This window comes from Ailuropoda melanoleuca, chromosome 6 (assembly GCF_002007445.2).
Source record: "Ailuropoda melanoleuca isolate Jingjing chromosome 6, ASM200744v2, whole genome shotgun sequence".
NCBI lineage: Eukaryota > Metazoa > Chordata > Mammalia > Carnivora > Ursidae > Ailuropoda > Ailuropoda melanoleuca.
Window position 1 is genome coordinate 114,547,028 of NC_048223.1, and position 23,107 is coordinate 114,570,134.

The 23,107-nt window shown below is 34.2% G+C and overlaps 1 protein-coding gene across 1 annotated transcript in view; it reads left to right on the forward strand.

Moving 5' to 3' along the window:
* Positions 1-23,107, forward strand: part of ATRNL1 (attractin like 1) — a 723,131-nt gene that overhangs the window by 128,347 nt on the left and 571,677 nt on the right. The window contains exons 10-13 of the mRNA XM_034663626.1: positions 13,092-13,176; positions 14,457-14,665; positions 15,832-15,950; positions 19,830-19,962. Of these exons, the coding sequence (XP_034519517.1) occupies positions 13,092-13,176; positions 14,457-14,665; positions 15,832-15,950; positions 19,830-19,962 (546 nt within the window). The remainder of the gene's footprint in view (positions 1-13,091; positions 13,177-14,456; positions 14,666-15,831; positions 15,951-19,829; positions 19,963-23,107) is intronic.

The following is a 23,107-nucleotide window of genomic DNA, read 5'->3' on the forward strand; positions in this document are numbered from 1 at the left end:
TATTTTTTTTCCTAGGCTCCTGACCAATGAGCTAGGCCACTAATTTCTGCTCTTGGGCCATTTCTCTTTGCACACATTGTGGATGAACACACTGCCCAAAGGCCTGCCCTGTTGGGAGGCTTTTTCCTTTTCCATTGTTCCTCAAGGTCACTCCTGAGTGAGCTTGTCTAAGTGATGTTCAATTTGACTTGTGCCCGCATATCAAGCTGAAGTATTTGCATTTTTCTCTTCTTGTTATCTGGGCATAGAGAATTCTTCATATGACCACAGCTGTAAGAAGAGGGTGCAGTAGTGTTAGGTACCATGGGGTCTGAGCTACCTGTTCCTGCAGATTGCTTGTGCATTATGTGATCTTGCTCATTCTTGATCTTGGGTTCCACTTCTATTTTACGTTCTTACGATTCTTGGTAACAGAGCAAGCTCATGATATAAAACTTTGAACACATGGTCAGTTGATAACCCAGGGTCTCTATCTCTACCAGGGACCAATAACATGGCAGAAATAGAGTATACAGTTTTCCACTGCAGATGGTATAGCCTTTGACATGTGTATGGGGTCTGCATTGGGATTCTTTCACTTGGACTTTCTGAATATTTCATGTACTACTTTCCAACAGTGCCACCACCAATTGCTATAATTCTACTGGGTCATCCAGCCCTAACTGTAAGGCTGCTTACAAGGGTAGCCTGAACCTATACCAGAGCTGTTCCCTATCCTGGCATATACTCACAGCTGGCAGCCTTTCGTGTTGTTCAGTATGTGGGCTGGAGCAGTCTTCCCAGGACTGAAATAAGCTACCTTCAGAATCCAGAGTCCTACCGGGTGGTTTGCTTTCTGCTTTTCATGGGTGTTGCAAGATGTAATAATTGGTCTTTCAATTCAGATGAGCTGTCGGAGAATGTTCTTGACGACTGGATTGCTAAATATTTTACTGATATGAAATCTGAATCTTTGTAGGTTTTATCTTCTACCCTTTGAAGCATATGTGTCTTAACAAGGCTTCTATCGCGTAAGCCATTCTTACTCATCTGGCACATTTAGAATGATGTCATTAATTTAGTGGAACAGTGTAATGTTCTGCAAGATGTCCAGTTGGACCAAATGTGTTCTATGTTATGACAAAAGGAAAGAGAGTTAGTATGATCCTGAGGCAAAATTGTGAATGTATCCTGTTTTCTATTCCATATGAAAGCAAACTGTTTTTGATCCTCTTTTCTGAAAGTGTTAGCAAAGAACACATTTGCCAAAAATGGCCATGTTAATCTGCTCTAACAAACATACGCGTTTTGCATAGTGACTGCAATTTGGGCTACTACTTGGTAGTAGGCTCTTGTCATCCTCTAGGCTTTGTTTAGTTTTCAGGGCCCAGACTGGTGATTTAAAAGGAGTTTTGATGGGGTTATCCTTGCATTCTTTAGTTTCTTTAGGGTAATACTAATTCCTGCCACCCACACCCTCTGGAATGCAACTTTTAAAATTTAATATATTATCCAGGGGGTAGTTGTTTCAGAAGTTTCCACTTGATCTTTTCCACTGTGATAGCCAAGGACCCAATGTCAGTGTTGTGCCATTTGCCAGAAACATCCAGAGCATGACCACTGCATAGGTCTGCAGACCCAGTGGCTCGTTTTGAAGAGGACCTTGGCCAGGATGTCATTAATTACCTCATTGCCATATATCCCGCCTATTAAGAGAGGCCATGATGACACTTTATATCCATGGGTGTTGGTGCTAACTCAGACCTGTGTCCAACTGTACTTGAAATGTTTGTGTTGCTTTTTCCCCTAGGTTAGAGTTATGCAATGACATGACCATGGGTGACTTTGATAAAGGAATAGGGGAGGGGCACCTGGGTGGCACAGCGGTTAAGCATCTGCCTTCGGCTCAGGGCGTGATCCCGGCGTTATGGGATCGAGCCCCACATCAGGCTCCTCCGCTATGAGCCTGCTTCTTCCTCTCCCATTCCCCCTGCTTGTGTTCCCTCTCTTTCTGGCTGTCTCTGTCTCTGTCAAATAAATAAATAAAATCTTAAAAAAAAAAAAAGAAATAGGGGAATTATTACCATGTACACTCACTGTGGTATTGCAAAGTCATTCCTCCTAGGCACCAGAATTTTAAATATATCAAATCTGGACTTCAGAAATGGCTCAATTCCAGAACTTGAGCAATAAATTGTGACTTTTTATTGCAGCATCTACCATCAGCCTCCTGAGCATCCATCCTTGATTTCTTCTGATGATATAAGTTAGGTAGTAGTGCCCTTGTTGGCTGCCTATTTTGCTTCTAGGGATGCTGTGGTCTATTAAACATCTCTATAATTTTTAATAGGTTGGTGTCCTTGACTGACACTCCAACCTTGCTGCTTAATATAAATCTTGCCCTCTACTTGGATTGGATTCTGATGGTTAAGTGTCACCAGTTGGGCTGTATTGTCCTATTGTCTCCATCACTGAGCTCAGTTCTGTTATGGTTTCTGCTACCATTAGCATTGGCCTGTGGAGGAGAGCCAGCACATTCTTATTGATTCTGGTGCCCCTTTCTCTATCCCATTCTTCATGGCTTTGGTAAATGGCATATCCTCTGGCCCTTTCTATAGATATAATGACCTGGTAGGTTTTCTGGTGTTACATTCGTATATCCACTCCAGAATGCCCATATTTCTAGACTTTTTATCCCTGCCTTTATTCTTTGCTATGGAAGTTCTAGCACTTTGACCTTACGTAGCAAGGGCTGTATTTTTTATGTTTCTAGAGGTCTTCTTTTTCTTTTTTTAGCTCTATCGAGGTATAACTGGCAAATAAAATGATAAGATATATAATATGTACATTGTGATGATTTGGTATATGTATACATTGTGATAGGATTCCCCCAGTATAGTTAATGCATCCATAAGCACACGTTTTTCCTTTTTTTAAAATTTTATGCTCTTTCTAGAGTAAGTTCTACTCTTTCAGCAAATTTCAGTTATACAACACTGTGTTATCAACTACAGTAACCATGTTCTACATTAAATCCTCATACCTGGTTCATTTTATAACTGAAAGTTTATATTCTTTTACCAACCTTTCTTATTTCCCCTATTCCTCAGCTCGACTCTATTATTTTTTTTCAGATTAATAAATACTGTTATTATTTATCTTTCTTTATCTGACTTATTTCACTTAGTGTAATACCCCCAAGGTTCATCCGTGTTTTCTTAAATGGCAGGATTTCTTTCTTGGCTGAATAATAGTCCATTGTGTATGTATATGTATATAAATACATACACACATATATATACACATATATAAATATATATAATACATATACATATATATGTAGATATATCACATCTTTTTTTATCCATTTATATATTGATGAACACTTTGGTTGTTTCCATAACTTGGCTTCTGTGAATAATGCTGCAGTGAATGTGGGAGTGCAGATATCTCTTTGATATCGTGTTTTCATTTTCTTTGGATATATACCCAGAAATGGGATTGCTGGATCATATGTAGTTTTATTTTTAATATTTTGAGGAACCTTCCTGTTTGAGACCAGTGACTGTACCAATTTACATCCCCACCAGCAGTGCACAGGGTTCCCTTTCCTTCATGTTCTTATCAACACATGGTATTTCTTGTCTTTTTGATGATAGCCATTCTAACATGTGTGAGGTGATAACTTATTGTGGTTTTGATTTGCTTTTCCCTGATAACTAGTGATATTGAGCACCTTTATTTTTTTGTGGATTTGATTTGATTTGATTTGATTTGACAGAGAGTGAGTGAGCACAAGTTGGGAGAGGGAGATGCAGGCTCCCTGCTAAGCAGAGAGCCTGATGTGGGGCATGAAAGTACTCTTAAGATCAATGCCTTTGGAAGAGGTAGGGAGAGAAAGCAGGATTTGACAAAAGGAAAAGCCGAGTTGTGATTCTGGACAGATAACCTTAGTCAACCACACAAGGATCTGTGGAGGTAAAATGGTTGGTAGGTTGGGATGAAGTGATAGGACCTTTAAAACCCCACGTCGATTAGCAGTTGTTGCATGTGGGTCATCCTTATAAAGATGTGGCCTTGAGTAAAGTGGCCCAAAGATACTGAGGCACTTGCTGAAGTAGTTTGCGGCTGATGACTCCTCACTGACAGCTCTCCCAGCAACAGAGACAACAGTTCCTTCCTTGAATGAGGTCTGGGCAGCACATAGCCATGTCCACCATAAATCTCCAAGTTCCAGATTATTAGGACCAATAAAAGTTTATTTCTTACTCATGCTACATGTCTAATGTTGGGGGCAGGGCACATTAGTTTATTGCTATCACTTAAGGACCCAGGATGAAATTGCATTGTCTTTCATTGGTAATTCAGTGGTTTCATCTAGAAATACAAGTGTCACTTTAACTTGCATTTTGTTGGCAGAAACAAGTCATATTATCACATCCAGCTTCTAGGAAAGTGTGGGAGTTTAATTTTACCATGGGCCTGAAGGAAGAGAAATGGAATATCTGTTAAATAACACACACACACACACACACACACACACACACATATATAACAAATATTGTTGTAACTCTTTGTAAACTTCTAATAATTGAAGGTGGTGTCTTGCAGGTAGTAATAAAGCCTTCACCTCTTACCACCACATATGTTAAAAAGCAACCAACTTCTACAGTTAAAATTGTGTTGTATTATTATTGGTCTGAATTAATTATTCTCATGTATAATTAAAATATTAAGAGTGTACTGCACTGTTTCTCTGCAGGGACTTGTGTACTTAAAATAATGTATTTTTTTACTTGCATGACATTACTGTTTATTTTGAAAAGGATATTTTGATGATATAGTGAGGCAGTATAATGTACTAATTAAGAAGATCTGGTTTTGAATGTGGACTCCACCATTTAATGATTTTAAGGAAGTTACCAAACCTCTAAAGACTGTTTCCTTATCTATAACATGGTGACAAAAATACTCCTCCAAGTTGTTTTCAGAATTAAATACTACATAGCATTGATAAGCAATTAGCATATTGTTTTTATTAGATAAAAGGTTATGGCCACTTAAGAAATTTTACCCATTTAAAAAGACTATGAAGGTTTTATGTATTCTTCAGTTAATTTTATATAATATTATTTTAGTAATTAAAAAAATTAACTTTTGGAAGCAACTATGTGCCTTTCTTTTTTTGGAGGGAGATTCCCATAGGGAAGGAGACTCTTTATATATCTCTCTTAATACTTACCACGTTCTTTTGTTCCTCCTTCAGGACAAGAATTCTCTCTCATTCAGTTTTATATCCATAATGTTGTTGTGTCATTGGGTCTTCATCACATCTAAGTTGAATTACTTAAAAAGTGATTGTCATTTTTCCTCAGTCTTATCTAAATCTATTAACCCAAATTTCACATATTTTTCCTATTCTTAGTTAAGAGCAGTTGATGAGTTCTCAGTCTTCCTCTCGTTAGATTGAAACACCCAAGTTAATTAATGTTTTACTCTTGGTTCTATTTTTCAAGTTTCACTATTATGAAAGAACATACAGTTTGGAGAACATTCAGAGGAGAACTGCCTGATCTTTAGCATTGTTACAAGATTAAGATGTTCAGGTTTTTTTTTTTTAAGATTATATTTATTTTTTTGAGAGAGAGAAAGAAAGAGAATATAGAAGAGAGCCACAAGCAGGGGCAGCGGCAGAGGGAGAGGGAGAAGCAGGCTCCCCGCTGAGCAGGGAGCCTGATGCACTCAGCTCAATCCCAGGATACCTGGATCATGACCTGAGCTGAAGGCAGATGCTTAACTGACTGAGCCACCCAGGTGCTCCTGAGATATTCAGTTTTTAAATGTATAAACAACTATTACCTTCATAGGAAGAAACTCAGTGGATAAATCTGGAAACCCCATGCTTTTGAGTTTATGAGCCTTGCTCACTTATGTTAACTGGGTGATTTGATCAGGAGATATGTGGTCTGATCAGTAAATCCCACTATTTCACTGTCTTGGACACACTCCCAATATTCTTTCCATTTGTTTAGGAGTTGAGTTGGAGTTGTTTATCTCACATGTGCTTTTAATTAATTAATTAATTGATTTATTTTGAGTTTTTAAGTATTTCTGAAAATGGGGTGTGCTTGTGGGCCTGAAACAGAACGGTTGATTAAAAACCTATACCATTAGCTGTTAAATTCTCAAATCCCCTTCTTCAGCTTGTGCAGATGAGCATCTGCCCTGCCTCTACTCTGCTAGAAGATAGAGGTTTACACTCTGTGGATGTTGACCCACGTACCAGAACATGGTTGAGGGTGTCAGTACAACTTTGGAAGCAGTGGGATTAAGTGAAAGTATACACACTTATGAATGAAACCTCTAGCTTTTTTCTTCTACTTAGGTCCAGAATACTGTTACCCAGATTTATAGCTTCTAGGCAGCAGATTGGAGGATTTACCTCAAAGAATCTGACCAGCCCAAGAAAAGGCATGTGCAAAAAACTAACATTTGGAGTCTTCAACGAAAATGTTCCCAACTGATCAAAATCCCCACACTGCTGTATAGCACATATGAAAGTTATTAAGAGAGTAAATCTTAAGAGTTCTTACAACAAGGAAAAAACCATTTTTTTCTTTTTCTTTTTTGTTGTTGTTAAGTAAACTAATTATGTTTAATCATTTCACTAAATATATATATATATATATTTATGTTATATATATATATGGTCATGTTGTACACCTTAAGCTTATATGGTGTTGTTTATCACTTATATTTTCAAAAAACAAACAAACAAAAAGTATTCCAAGAGTCAACAACGTGTCTTGGCCAAGCACAGAATTTCCAAACAGTTTTGTTGTGCTTCACCATTAAATTTGAAAGGACAGCTAGTTATCATAGACATTTGCAAAAACTGCTAAATTTGATGAAAATATCAAACAAATAGGAAAAAATGAGAAATCAAAGGAAATTGAGGTAATACTGGAAGGAGATTATAATTTCAGCCTTTATGGACATAAGATGTTACATTTATGAAGTAAAAGGTGACTTTTAAAAACAGATCATTCAGAAAACAAAAAAAAATGGAGCTTTTGAAATTAAAATTAGGATAACAAATTAATAGATTTTAAGATAAAATGAAGAATATGTTCCAAAAGTATTATGAACAAAGGACAGATGTAAAATAGAATAAAATTTATGAAATTTATATGATCATTCCAGAAATTTGATGTCTGAGTAATAGGAGTGGCCAAAATAAAGAACAGAAAACTTTAGGTGAGAGGGAAATTATCAAGTTGAGTAATTCAACAAAAATATCTGGGCTTCAAGTACATGAATTTTCAGAATAAAAGATTTCACTAAGCCCCAGAAGAGACTTGCAACAAAATCTATCATGAAAAGTGGAGATAGAAAGAAGACCTTAAGAGCTTATATATAGAGAAAAGAAATAGGGCCTTGCAAAAGCAAATCCAGAAGCCAGAAGATTGGAGGGTAATGCCTTTAATACCTGAAAATGCTTTCCAAGTTAGAGTTCCAAGCCCCATCAAATAATCATGTAAGTATTGCAGTGGAATAGTTACTTTCAGAATTGCAGCCTCTCAAAAATTTACTTCCAATGTACACTTTCTCTGGAAGCTATAGAATTATGTTTCCTACTATTATACTTGTTTAAATAAACAAATACAATTGATAAAAATTAAAATTGAAGAAATAGAGTAAGTAATAAGAGAGGTGCAGGGAATCCTTAGGGTGCTGCAGCAGGCCTAGAGACAAGTTTGAATTGCAGAAGAAAGATGGAGTTTTAGTAGGGATGTCTTCAAGAAGTAAATGAAGCTGCTAGATAGCTTGATAGATTAGAAAATATTGTGAAAAGGTGTACAGATTTGGTAAAGGGTCAGGGATGAATTAGCAGATCTATAGAAACCTAAGCAAAAAAAGAAAAAAAATGATTTGCCGGGAAAATAAAAATTTGTTTAAGGAAAAATGAATTATAATATGCTACATGACTCATCTGTATATAGAATAATGTATAATAAATACTGAATATTCGTCTAAACAAAATTATAAGTACATGACGAGGATGGAGGGAAGTATGTGTGTACATGTCTGCATAAGAGTTAAAAATTCATCTTTTAAAGAGAAAGATATCTGAAACTAAGAACTAAGTATGCCATTTAGAATAAGGAGATAAATAAAAAACAAGCATTGGGAAGATAGGGAGCAGGAGAGTTTTTTGTGATAAACCTTGTAGGGTAATTTGGCTTTTGAACTTTGCACATACGTATCTTTGGTTGAAAACAAACAAAATAAGAACATGCCCAAGCAGTACAGAAACTAAGTGAAGCACAGATGAGTGGGTCAGGCATAAGTATTAAAATAATGGTTCTGGAAAGATTGGTATATGGTAATACACAGAAAGATCTGGGAAGTGTCATATATGGGAAAAATTAAACTACATCCCTGGAATAGATGCAAAACTAAGTTCCAAATGGATTGAAGATCAAAATGGCTAAGGCCAAACTGTACATCCTTTAGAATAATATTAGAGATTATCTTTAAAATCTTGAGTTAAGAATCAAAAGAATAAATCATGAAGAAAACGATAAGTTTGATCAGGTTTATGTACAAACTTTTGTGAAATAAGACTCTAAACTACATGAAAAGACAAATCACAGCATAGAAGAGTATATGTTAGTGGATATAATTAGCAAAGGATTGATATTTAGAACATTTAATAAAGAATTCTTAAAATTATCAAAAAACCTAAATTCTGGGGGCACCTGGCTGGCTCAGTCAGAAGAGCACAAGACTCTTGATCTTGGGGTTGTAAGTTTGAGCCCCACTTTGGGTGTAGTGATTACTTAAAATTAAAATCTTTATTAAAAAAACCCCCCCAAAAAATCAAATAAAAAATGGGCACAGACTTGAACAGTGATTTTGCAGGAGGGTGAAAAAAAAATGACCTATTAATGTGAAAAAATGCTTGATCTTACTAGTAAGTAGGAAAAAAAAATAATAAAACCATTTATCAGATGGGTAAAAATTTAAGTCTGAGAGAGGTACATAATGGAGAGAATGTGAAATAAGAGCCGTCATGCACGGCTAGTGTGAATTTAAGTCAGTGCAACTACTTTGGGGAGCGAATTGGTAGAATCTAGTAAAATTGAACTTGTGTCTTTCCTTAAACCTAGTAATTTTCATTTTAGAAATCTACCTGGAGAAACTCTCAAAATTTGCAAAAGAAGATGTGTGTAACAGTGAACAAACCAACATGACTTGTGGTAGGAAAAATCTGAAAAAAAAGTCTAAATGACCTTTAAAAGGATAAATATGTTTTGGTATAATCATAATATGGAATGCTATAACATGATTAAAATGAAAACATAGCACCACATATGTAAGTCTAAATGGGCTGTTTAATAGACATTTCTCCAAAGAAGATATATAAATGGCCAATAAGGACACAAAAAGATGCTCGACATGAAGAATCATTTGGAAAATGCAGATCAAAACCACATGGAGATACTACTTCACATCTTAGGATGGCTATTACCAAGAAATAGAAAATAGCAAGTGTAAGTAAGGATATAGAGAAACTGGAACCCTTGTGCGCTCTTTGTTGGAATGTAAAATGGTAGGGCTGCTATGGGAAAGAGTATGGGTGTTCCTCAAAAATTTAAACAAGACTTAACCATATAATCCAGAAGTTTCACTTTGGGTATGTACCCCAAAGAACTGAAAGCAGGTACAAGAACAGATATTTGTACACCCATGTTCAAATTAGAAGCCACCAGGTGTCCATTGATGGATGATTGGATAAGCAAAATGTGGTATATACGTACAATGAAACATTATTCAGGCTTAAAAAGGATGGAATTCTGACACATAGTACAACATGGATGAACCTTAAAGACGTGGTAAGGGAAATAAGTCAAAGACTAAAGGAATAATACTGTATGATTTCATTCATCTAGGGTACTTAAATTAGTCAAATTTATGGATAGAAAAGTAAAATGGTGATTGGCAGGGGCTGGGAGAGAGGGGAATGGGGAATTATTGTTTAACAGGTACAGAGTTTCAGTTTTGCAAAATAAAGTACTGAGATGGATGATCGTGAAAATGTGAACGTACTTAATGTCACTGAACTGCACACCATAAAAATGGTTAAAATGGTGAAGAGAAATAAAGCAAAACTTAATGGGCTGAAAATAAGCAAGTTGCAGAAGGATGCATATTGTATAATATAATATACATTTGTATTAATACAAAGATGTCCCATCTATGAAAATTACTATATATGTATCATACACATAGAAACATTGATAAGCAAATACACAATAGTATTTGCATCCAAAGAACGAAGACCTAAAGAAGCTTGAATTGGAATGGGAGTACACAGGGAGCCTAAGTCATCTGTAATAATTTATTTCTTTAGATAATCTATAGTAAACATGGTCAAGTACTAAGTTTGACAAATGCCATTTTTTAGGCTGTTTTGTGCACTGAAAAAGTTTTGTCTTTTACCAAAAGAAATTAAGGAAGTCACATTTTTAGTTAATGCTTGTCTTTATTCTTAGCTCTTTTTTCCCTAACTCCTTAGTTTTTCTGAGCATTTCTGTGGTTCTCACCTGGAAAAGGTGCTTTGCTTCTGCCTGGTTTGTGTTGGATGCTGGGCCAAATTACTTACCTTTTAGGCCTAGATTAGCTCAGATTGTTGGGTCACTTTCTTTTCTGGGCTCCACATTGCACCTAAATGATCTTAAAGATTCACTTTGGAGATTTTTGTAACAAATTGGTATCTGGCAGTCTTACTCTGACTCTTTTCTGTTTCATTTCTTCGAAGCATATTCAGGTTTCTAATTCTGTTGTTGGAATACTACAGACAACACAATTTGTAAATCACTGATCCTGTGTGTGTGTGTGTGTGTGTGTGTGTGTGTGTGTGTGTGTGTGTGTATGTGTTGGGGTTGGGTGGAATGATTGAAATCTATCTGGCCTAACTTATTTACTCTCTCTAAGACTTCCATCTCTTTCTTTTTCAAAGTCTGTGCCTTTTACAGGTCACCCTTTGTTTCCAAATGGGAGTAATCTTTCAGAATCTGCTACAAATATACTTTTAAATATCAAATACTTGTAAACATAATTTATAGAAAAACAAAGGTAATCAAATGGGCTTCAAGCAGATTGTTTAACTTCTCTGGGATTTAATTTTTCATTTTCTTTTTCTTTTCCTTCCTTCCTTTTTCTTTTCTTTTCTTTTCTTTTCTTTTCTTTTCTTTTCTTTCTTTTCTTTTCTTTTCTTTTCTTTTTTCTTTTCTTTTCTTTTCTTTTCTTTTTCTTTCTTTCTTTCTTTCTTTCTTTCTTTCTTTCTTTCTTTCTTTCTTTTTCCTTCTTATTTTATTTATTTATTTGACCGGTGGGGGGGGGGAGGAGAGAGCGAGCACACAAGCAGGGGGAGCAGCAGAAGGAGAGAGAGAAGCAGGCTCTCTGCTGAGCAGGGAGCCCCATGCGGGGCTCTATCCTAAGACCCTGGGATCATGACCTGAGCCGAAGGCAGCCGCTTAACCAACTGAGCCACCTAGGTGCCCCTAATTTTTCATTTTCAACATGTGATAATACCTGCTCAATCAACTTCATTGGATTGTTACAAAGACCATTTTAAATTATGTAGATGAATGCACTTGGAAGCTATTTGGTACTACACACATGTAAGCACACTTCTTACATGAACTGTAACATGTATAATTGACCAGACTATTAATCCTATGTATAGGCCACTTTCATAGTATTTCCCAAAATGTGATATTCAGAGCATTGGCTCTTAGAAATGTTAATGTAAAAAGTATGACATCAGAAGTGCTTCTGTGGATAAAATATTGGGAAAGCACTGGGTTAGGTATAGTTAGGGTTTTATACCTCTGTACACTCTCTTTTGAGAGTATTTCATAGGCAGATGTATTTTGTGAACTAAAGAGAGAAATTATATACAAACTAAGGAAGAACCTCTTTTGGGGGGATTTGTGTTCTTTGGAATAGACTTTAGGAGATAGAAATTCAAGTGGGTTTTATTTTATTACTGTCTGTTTTCTAGTTTCATTTTCTAACTATGATTTTGGTTTTTTAAATTTCTTTGATCTTCATTAGTAGTGATAGTGAATTAAAATCAAATTATTATTTTATTACTAGTGTTATAGACATAATCACATAAATAGGAAAACAAGTAATTTATTACAACTTTAACTTTTATAACTAACTGTATTTTAGATTATTTTCCTGTTCCTAGAGGGGTTCTAAACTACCTAAAAATAAAATTTGTTTTTAAAATATTGTTATATCTGTGTGTTTTTATTTAATACCACTGCCTGCCTTTAGATATGGCATGTCTAAGTAGATGAAATCTAAAACACTGTCCTGAGAATGTTCCTAGTCACTGAAAACTGAATCACTTGACATCTCAAAAGCTGCATTACTGTATGTGTCAGTTTTGAGGCTAGGTTATATTGAAATGATACATAGTTTTCTATTACCATTTTTTCCATATTTTTTATATAGCTCATGAATTATTTAGGTTTTTTATTTTTTCTAGATTTTTGCAACTGAAGTCATTCTCTTTTACATAAAATGAACACTATTATTTTGAAATATCAAATCATTAAAATGATTTAAATATTTTATTTCAATGATTCCATTTTTAGGCATTACTTCACTGAATATTATATATTCCATTTAATTTCGTAAGCATGCATGTCAAATTTGGTTTAGTGATTTAATTTTCTAATAGATTTGCCCAGTATTGGCGTTCATGCAGTTTACTATATGAGCCTTGATTTATTTAATAGAGATATGTCTTTGGAATTATCCTCCAATATAAACTATATACCTAATTTTTTTTTCATTTTGATTATTCTCATACATTTAAATTTATTTGTGAGAATTTTATGCAGAAGTTGTTTTTATTTAAGGAATGATGCCAGTGAGTAATGAAACTAAATTGTAGGTCATGGCAAGTTAAGGAAAGGCTTCCTAATTTTAATTATTGTATCTTTAATTTGACCAAAGATGGTTTTATAGTATTTATCTTAATTTATTATTTTATTTCATTTTTTGTTTTGCTGTTCTCTTTTTTCTAGCTTGCGATGAATGGAAAATATTACCGAAACCAAATCTTCATAGAGATGTCAACAGATTTGGACACTCTGCAGTTGTTATTAATGGGTAAAAACATACATTTCTCAGTCATACTATCCACATATTCTGTTACTCTTTTTAAAAATTATCATTTGTACTTAATGGCATTGGGTATCCCTAGCCTATCATGGAATACATTTTGGTACATTAACCATATCCTTCATTCTTTTGTATTCAAATATATTTTAGAGAAAGAGAGCAGTCAGAGTGCTGAGATAAAACTAAAAGATACTTTAAAAACAATCATCTTGCCTTCTTTTCTTTTTGTAGAGGTCGGACAATGAATGACTTCTTTAAAAAAGATCAAACTGAAATGATAGAAAGGCTAGCCCCATATTTCTATCAAGGAGAACAAGGAAAGTGAGAATTGGATTCTCTTTTTAGTTCTGTCATTAACTATGTAATTTTTGACAAGTCCCTTAACCTCTTTGGACTTTAATATCTTTATATCCCTTGGGATTTTGGATGGGATGATCATTAAGTTACTCCTTCCTTTAAGTTAGTATCATTTTTCTACTTTTTTTTTTTTTTTAAGATTTTATTTATCTATTGGAGAGAGGGTAACCATAAGAGAGAGATCACGAGCGGGGGTTGGGGGGAGGGTAGAGGGAGAAGCGGACTTCCCGCTGAGCAGGGAGCCTGATGTGGGACTTGATCCCAGGACCCTGGGATCATGACTTGAGCCGAAGGCAGATGCTAAACCAATTGAGCCATCCGGGTGCCCTCATTTTTCTGTTTTCATAGCAAAAATTTGGTAATGTGGCAGGAAACAGTATGTGCTAAGCTCATTCATTAGCTTAAAATTCATAATTCATAATGACATTTTTATAAGTTTATTTTATCACCACCTTATTCTAATTATGTAAAAGTTCTTCAATATGATACTAAAAGCAGGTAGAAGTTAACTACAGTGAAACTATGTAATTGATATCAGTTTGCTTTCAAAACATTAATAAATGAAATTCAGAGTTTATATGTAAAACCTCTAGGTTTCTCTGTTGCAATGCTCTGTTTAGTTGACTTTTATTTTACTCTTTTTAAATAATAAAAGATAATATTGAAGCATTTTCTCATCTTTTCCACTTATTAATAATATTGTTAGAAATAAAAATTATGCTCTTTTAAGGCATGTCAGACTTCTTTGGCACTGGTAGTTGAATTAATTTAGTAATTGTCTGGACTTACCTTTCCAAATTGAAGTTTTGAATATCTTTTTGATATTTTACTCCTGGTTTTTGAAACATATGTTAGGCTTTTCTTAATATTGTTTCTTTAAGATTCTTTTCTACTTTTTATTTTTTTGACAGGTCCATGTATATATTTGGAGGATTTTCTAGTGTGCTTCTTAATGATATCCTTGTTTACAAGCCTCCAAATTGCAAGGCTTTCAGAGATGAAGAACTTTGTAAGAATGCTGGTCCAGGAATAAAATGTATTTGGAATAAAAATCACTGTGAACCTTGGGAATCTGGGAATACTAATAATATCCTTAGAGCAAAGTGCCCTCCTAAAACAGGTAGTTTTTCTTTTTTTCTTCCCTCTCTGGCATAAAGCTTCTCTACTTGGCTAGAAGTAGTAATACATTTTGCTTTTAAGATTTACCTTAGTATAGCTTTTAGAAATTAAAAATTCATAGTCCTCTAATTAGGAATTTTAATGTTTGAACTTAGCAATGATTAATAATTTAATATTTTTATTAGCTATTTTTAGTTTTCTCTTTTTAATTCTATATATAATTTTATACATATCAATATTTTATGTGTAACATGGTCATATACATATATTTTTATATATGAACTATTTTCCTATATAAGTAAAAAATGCTTTGAAGTGTACTCTAAGAAATACTGTGTTTCTAAGAAATACAGTGAAAAAATTTATTCTGCATTTAGTAGTTTTTTTCCTTCTTTAATATTGCCAAGCCAACCACAGAGTTAAAAGATTTCCTAGAATTTTGATGACTAATGTTTTTGTTTAATACTTATTTATAAAATAGCCCGGTGAAGGGTATTAAGGAGGGCACATATTGCATGGAGTGCTGCGTGTTATACACAAACCCTGAATCATGGAACACTACATCAAAAACTATTGATGTACTGTATGGTGACTAAGATATCATAATTAAAAAAATATTGAATAAGTAAATCAAACATGAAAAATTGTAGTAAATATTTACTTATGAGTGAATGATTTGGATAAAATTGTTCAATTTTCTTTAATGGGTGGGGGTTTTATGCATTTTTTTATGCTACAATTAACGATGTATTTTCAAATTTTGCTAGTCTGTGATAACTCAGATGTCTCTAAATATCTTTATGAAGAATGATAAACAATGAGTATTTGTTACAATGTTTCTTTTAGATGTGTAGTAATTTTTTTTTTTTTTTAGTAAAATACCTATAAATGTCTCTCTCCCCCTCCATACTGGATAAATTTTAAATGGCAGTAGGATCCTGGTAGATTGAATAATTAAAATGAGTTTAGGAGGTATCTCAAAACTTGGAAACACAATTCAAATTCAATATGAAGTTAGCTTCATATTGAAGATGTTATTTTGATATTGGTCATATTTATGGTGTAAAAAGTCTTAGTGATTCTTAAACAGATGTTAAAAATGTGTGAACTAAGAAGTGTGACATTTTATTTCTCAACCTGATGCGTTCATCTCCCATTGTACTGCAGCTGCTCCTGATGACAGATGTTACAGATACGCAGACTGTGCCAGCTGTGCTGCCAATACCAACGGGTGCCAGTGGTGTGATGACAAGAAATGCATCTCAGCAAACAGTAACTGCAGTTTGGTTAGTACTTAACGGTGATGTGGTTAGCATGGCTGCTTTCTAATCACTGGCTTGCCATTTCTAGCACTGCACAGATAGCATTTTGCATATCAAGACACTTAGGAAATATGGAGGGAATCCCTCACTGTGTTGTAAATTCACTCTAGTTTCTTGTTCACATTTGTCAGTCTAGATTCCAGTAACTTTTACTTCCTCCCATGTCTTTTAAAAAAAGACTATAACTATAAATGTAGTCTTCTGTGCTGATAGACATATTATATAGGTAAGTGTAGGAATGATTTCCATGGGATTCTGGTCAGACATGTACATGCCTCGTAGTGGTGTGGTCTGATGCTTTGTTTACATGCTTCATGTGTAAGTTTAACCTGAGGTTGACAGTGGTAGTTTCCTTTTATCTCTGTAGATCAGTGGTTCTCAACCAGAGGCAGTTTTGTGCCTTAAGGGACATTTGGCAATGTGTGTCGACATTTTTGGTTGTCACAATTGTGGGGCTGCTCCTGGCATCAAGAAGAGGCCAGGGATGCTGTTAACATTCTGTAATGCATGAACTCTTCCACAAAAAACAAGTATCTGCCTCAAAATGTCAATAGTGTTGTTTGAGAAACCCTACTTTAGGTAGACAACTGAAAAAAATTACAAAATTAATTTTTATAGTAGACAAAAATGGATTAAGAGCAGCAAAGTTAACCTTTTAAGTGGGTACTATCAAAATATCACATGTTTTTAAGATGTCAACAGTTTGAAAGAAAAATTTCAAAAAGTATTAATAAGTATAGCATTAAAAGGATTAAAAACTGTAGTAGGACCAAGGATTCTGTTACTGGGCTATTCCTTAAACAATTAAATGGTGTGCTTACCTATTTTCAACTAAATGTAACATACATTATTTCTTTTTTCAAATTTTTAATCACCAAAAGTATTCACTTGTACGTGGAGGTAAAAGGTAAAGAAAAGGGAGTTTGAAAACTAAGTAAAAAATTCTTATTATGTCATCAAAAATTTTCTTCAGTAAAAAGTCCTATTTCAAATATTTGTTTTATGGTTCTATACTAAAATAATATTCAAAACTTAAATGCAGGAAATTTTTCCATTATTAACTCATCGGATTGAAACCTTTGCTTTCATACATATTGTGTTAAGTATATACTTCCCAGTGATATAAGTTGCTTTAAAAACAGATCCACTTCAATTTTATGACTTCTAACATTAATAGGACATGACTCTGCTTTGAAAATTTGAATTACTTTTTTATATTTGCATTAATGTTTATTTAATGGGGGTTATTTTAGTGAGTAATGTGGAAATAGGAATTAAGTAAAATAAAGCATGTGAATAAGGGAGTAAAATGAAGAATGTTATTAAATAAAAAATTGTAAGCAGATTGTGTTTAAAGCTTTGTTGGATAACCCTGAGTTTAGACATTGTGTTTAGACATTTATACTAAAAGAAAATATGCATACCTCAAAAACTGTGTTATGTAAATTGCTATCAAGTATCCGTCTCATAAAGTGACCTTAGACTTTATATTTTATTTTTTATAATGATGTGTTAACAAGGAAAGCACTGGGTGAGCAGATGGTACTCATTTGTAATTTAGACTCTGATGTAATGTCTTTTAGACGGTTTTATCAGAATGTCTGGTGATTAAGCTAAACTAAACGCTAATGGTTACAGAAAGGTCTGTGAGATTTTAGTGTAAATGATGTCCATTGATACCCTATTTTGTTACTTAGTCGTATTTATTCCAAGTTGCACATTTTGTGCTCAAGCAGCTCAAATAGCCTGCTTTCTTATCTGGTTCGTTAGGCCAAAAAATATCAGCCATGTTTCAGAATAACAGTCAGGTTTCTTTCATCATTGATTAAATTGGCCCTGTGTGTGATTGAAATATAATTTCACCTATTATACGGGTTCAGTGTAATGACTATTGTTTGTAATGAAGAGCAGTGGAGTTATTTGGATGGTGGCTCTAATGACACCATCGTTAGTCTAAAGACTGGCATTTAAACTGTTCTTTCTTTTTTTTTTTTTAATTTTTTAATTTTTTTATTTATTCGACAGAGATAGACACAGCCAGCGAGAGAAGGAACACAAGCAGGGGGAGTGGGAGAGGAAGAAGCAGGCTCTTGGCAGAGGAGCCTGATGTGGGGCTCGATCCCATAATGCCGGGATCACGCCCTGAGCCGAAGGCAGACGCTCAACCGCTGTGCCACCCAGGCGCCCCAAAACTGTTCTTTCTTTTATCCTAACAAGTTGTTTAGCCATTCTCCTGTCATTTTTACAGGTTTTTCTATTTATCAGATGATTCAAGTAAATTTATTCCTTTTCCATTAGCTGACAAATGTTTGGAGCTATGCACTAATTACTATATAGAATAATGCTAAGATTTATATCCTATAAGAAGAAAGAAATCTACGAATTAGAAAAAGTAACAATAAAAAAATATATATGTTGTGAATGAAAATATGGTGGTTGAATAAGAGTCACAAAGTAATTTGAGATTTAAAAAATGTATCTTCTCTGATTTTTTTTTAGAATGAATAAAGACAAACTTTATCTACTTTTTATCTGTTACCTTATAGTATGTGTAATTTGCTCTAAAGAAATTAATATCTTTGGAATTGAGGTGACTGCAATGTATTTCATGTGGGAAAGTATAGCAGTTTATAAAAAAATATTTGATGAGTGACATTTAAATTAAGAGGATAAAGTTGCTTAAACCATTTTTATATATGGGATAAGTATAACTAAATTTTAACTGTTAACTTTATTGACTGAAAAGAAATATTTAGCTCCTTTTAGTTAATGCCTGAGTTAAGCATTTGTATCTATAGAGAAAAAAAAGATTGAAGTGGGGCTCAGGGTTCAGCATAAAGTTCTTTATGTTTTTTTCTCAAGAATCATGGAAAGAATTGAGTCAAATATTTTTATCATAGATATTGATGACATCATGTGAAATATCTGAACCCTGGTGTATGTAGGGAACTCCCACCAAAGTTCCTATGTCGCCTATTTCTTTTTCTTTTTTTTTTACCTTCAATCTTTAATCTCTTAATACTGGAATTTAGTTGACATCTGACTATGTTGTATGGTAGGTTTGATCAAAGTCTGACTTCTGAAGCTTCTTTGCAGCCACCATAAAGTAAATGTGACAAATACAGGAGAAATGTCAATTAACCAAAATGATTATTTAGTGTCTGTAGAAATAAAATTAGTTTGAGTTATTGCAAAAATAATTAATCTTAGATTGTATTTGATTTTGATAAAGTATCTCTGTACTTTTTACTACTTATTTCTACTTCATTTCTAGGGGATTGCATGATAGTTTTATTATGACTAGAATTCTTTCATGTAATTATGAAAAGAAATGACTCTCTGCATTGGCTTTATTTATTGAATTGGAAGCCCATTATCAGATTCAGTGGAAAAGGTTTTCATTAGATGGTTTCTGTTTCAAATTGCGGAATTTGCACATTTTTTCCAATAAACATATATCGTAGTTCCAACAACTATAGTTTAAAGAAATGAGCAAAAAAGATTCTGAACTGGATTTGGGGTTAGAAATCTGAATTTTAAAATTCACCTGATGGGGGTGCCTGGGTGGCTCAGTCCGTCTGCCTTCAGCTCAGGGCATGATCCTAGGGTCTTGGTATCAAGCCCCTCATCGGGCTCCATGCTCCACTGGGAGCCTGCTTCTTCCTCTCCCACTCCCCCTGCTTGTGTTCCCTCTCTCACTGGCTGTCTCTCTCTCTGTCAAATAAATAAATAAAATCTTTAAAAAAAATAAAATTCAACTGATGATTTATATATACAATGAAGTTTAAGAATTATTGCTATACAAAGGTGAAAAATAACATGCTTTATCTTTTAACTTTCTAGTCTGTGAAAAACTACACCAAATGTCATGTGAGAAATGAGCAGATTTGTAACAAACTTACCAGTTGTAAAAGCTGTTCGCTAAACTTGAATTGCCAGTGGGATCAGCGACAACAAGAATGCCAGGCTTTACCAGGTAAAGATTTCAACTTGGTAAATGAATTTGATGGTTCACAGATGAATACCATTATAATAAAGAGCATTTAGTAAGAACATTCCAGTTTCTAAAATTAAATTAATAGCAAATAAACAATAACATTGGAGTAACAATAGCATTATTTCTGTAAGAAAAATTTGTATGTTTTCTTCTGATTCTTTTAAGATGTTCAGGATTTCTTGTAATTATTATACTAGTGCCTTCATCAGAATCCTTTTCAATTCAAAAAATTACGTCTTAAAATAATAAGCACTGTAATATCCAAATTTAATGGATATTAACATTTCAACCTATTTGTTTTTAAAGTGCCCTTTATCTTTGAAATTCTGGGAACCATTTTTTACTGACTAACTTATTATAAATGATAATTTTCATAAGTTTTATATGATTTGATGAGAATCTCTGTTATGTAAACCAGAGAAAAGCCCATTTAAAAAAGCAATTTCAATTTATTTTTTACATAAAACACTCTTCTTAGTAGACACTAAGTACTCTTCCTTTTAAATATAAAGGTAAAATCAGAAAATAGGGGAGTAATATAGGTATTTAACTAGTTCCATCTTCTTGTTATACAGGTAAACTGAGACATACACTGGTTAAGTGACTTGCTCAAAGCTGCATGGCTTGTAAATGGCAGGTTTAACTACTAACTGGGTGTTCAGTTTTTGCCTTTCTCTATCTAGTGGTTTTTGTTTGTTTTGTTATATTTTTTCAAAAAAATTTCTGTGCCTACATAATTCTAAAAAGTCCTCAAAAATGCCATCAAGGGATTTATGTCATGCATAGAAGTTCATCTAATAAAATAAAAATTAGAATGCCTTTAAAGCAACATTCAGATTTTAGAATGTTTACTTAAATTTTGGGTTTTGTTTATTTACTGACCTTTAAAAAATTTTTTTAAAAGATTTTATCTATCTATTTGACAGAGAGAGACAGCCAGTGAGAGAGGGAACAAACAGGGGGAGTGGGAGAGGAAGAAGCAGGCTCATAGCGGAGGAGCCTGATGTGGGGCTTGATCCCATAATGCCGGGATCACGCCCTGAGCTGAAGGCAGACGCTCAACCGCTATGCCACCCAGGCGCCCCTGACCTTTAAAATTTTTAAACAGTGATATGTGCACGTGTGTTCACTTTGAAAAAAATTGTGGAATATTAATCCAGTTCCAGAGCTTGAGAAGCAATAGTGAGATGACAATAAATTTGAAAGTAATTGTGATATCTAAGTGTTAAATTCTAAAATCAACATGTAGATCAGTAAAAATACAGAGTTGTTTTAAAAATCTTGGACCAAGGGGCACCTGCTGGTATAGTTGTAAGTGTCCCAACTCTTGGTTTTGGCTCAGGTCATGATCTCAGGGTCATGAGATTGAGCCCTACCTAGGCTCCAGGCTGGGCATGGAGTCTGCACAGGATTCTCTTTCTCTGTCTGCCTCTGCCCGTCCTACTCCATGCACACTCTCTCTCTCTCAAATAATGTTTTAAAAAAATCTTGGACCAAAATAAGATTTGACTGAAGGAATATATATATCTTTAAAGGAAGATTGCTACAGTAAGAAGGGAATTTGATTGCCAATAGAAGTTTGGAAAAAGAAGTGAAGTCACATTTCGTACTACCCATTTACTCATTTCCCAGGAAACAATGTTGGTTTGGTGTAAGGGCTCCACTTGGCCAGGCTATTTTGGAGAATAATAAATACCATACAGTAAATGCAATAAAAATTACATTATAAATTAACTTCCCTTGTTCTATGTTCATATTTACTAGGCAGCAATTTGGGTATATATAGTTTGTTTTCCACTAAGCTTGTCTCTTGGAAGTGAATGCTCTAGATGGAGGACCCCGTCTATCCAGAATTGGATTTTTCCATGAACATTTGTGAATTGCAGTTTTCCATTGATCTCGTATAAACTTGGCAACGTGAATTTATCTCACTAAACTCATTTAAAAAATTTACTGCTCCCCATTTAACTCTGAAGCTCAGTTAATGCCCAGTCTTAGAAAGCTTAAACCATCAAAACATTCGAGTCAGCGGTATGCTTTAGTTTAGCCCCAAAGACCCATGCGTTTGTTTTCATTTGTACGATTTGTCAACCAGGTGTTTTTGTCTCCTAAATCCTTTTTTGATTCAGTAAGGTAACAGAAGCCATAATTAAACAAAACTTTTGTACTGTTTCCTTAAAGTGATTAGGTACTTTGCTATATTGCTATAGGTGTAGCCTGGAAAAAAAATGTGTTTTAAACAATCTTACTAAATGATAATTATACTTTATTGAGGTATTACTATGTTCTAGGTACTATTCATAGTACCCAATTCAATAGGATAGCAGTTATTAAAGAACATAGGTCCCGTGCTTATGGACTCTTTCAGAGGGTCCATGAGTCAAAATTAGTAATATTAAGCTTTTTAAATTCTGATTTGGTCATGGGTTTACCATGGGGTTTTCCAAAGACTATGTAATATATGATTCCAATAGATTGGAGAAGTAGATATGAGAATACAATTGTCTTATATTAAACCAACATTAAGAGATTTGCAAAAATGTAAAACAGTGCAATGCTTTTAACTATTTTTTTCTGTTTTAAAATAAAATCTGCTTTTTATTTTAAGTTGTAATGTTTCCCCCCCAACATTTATTATGAAAATTTTCAAATGTACAGAAAACTGGAAAGAATCATAGAGAGGACAACCACCCAGTACCCTCACCCAGATTCTACAATGAACATTTTGCTCTGCTTTATCTCTGATCTGTCTGCCTATCCTCCTATTCATTCATTGGTCTATCTTAATTTTTTGATGCCAGTGGACTGAATTGAATTGTCAGCTTCTCTTTCTCAGGGAGAGAATTTGATGACACATCTCTTTTGGGCCTGTATCTAGCATAAAGGGACAAGACACTCCAAAAGCTGAAAGAGTGTGTTTGTAATGAATTTTTAAATTACAATTTTATTCCATTGTAAATATGGACCACAGCTTCTTAATCCAGTCATCTGTTGAAGGGCATCTCGGTTCCTTCCACGATTTAGCTATTGTGGACAATGCTGCTATGAACATTGGGGTGCATATGGCCCTTCTCTTCACTACGTCTGTATCTTTGGGGTAAATACCCAGTAGTGCAATGGCTGG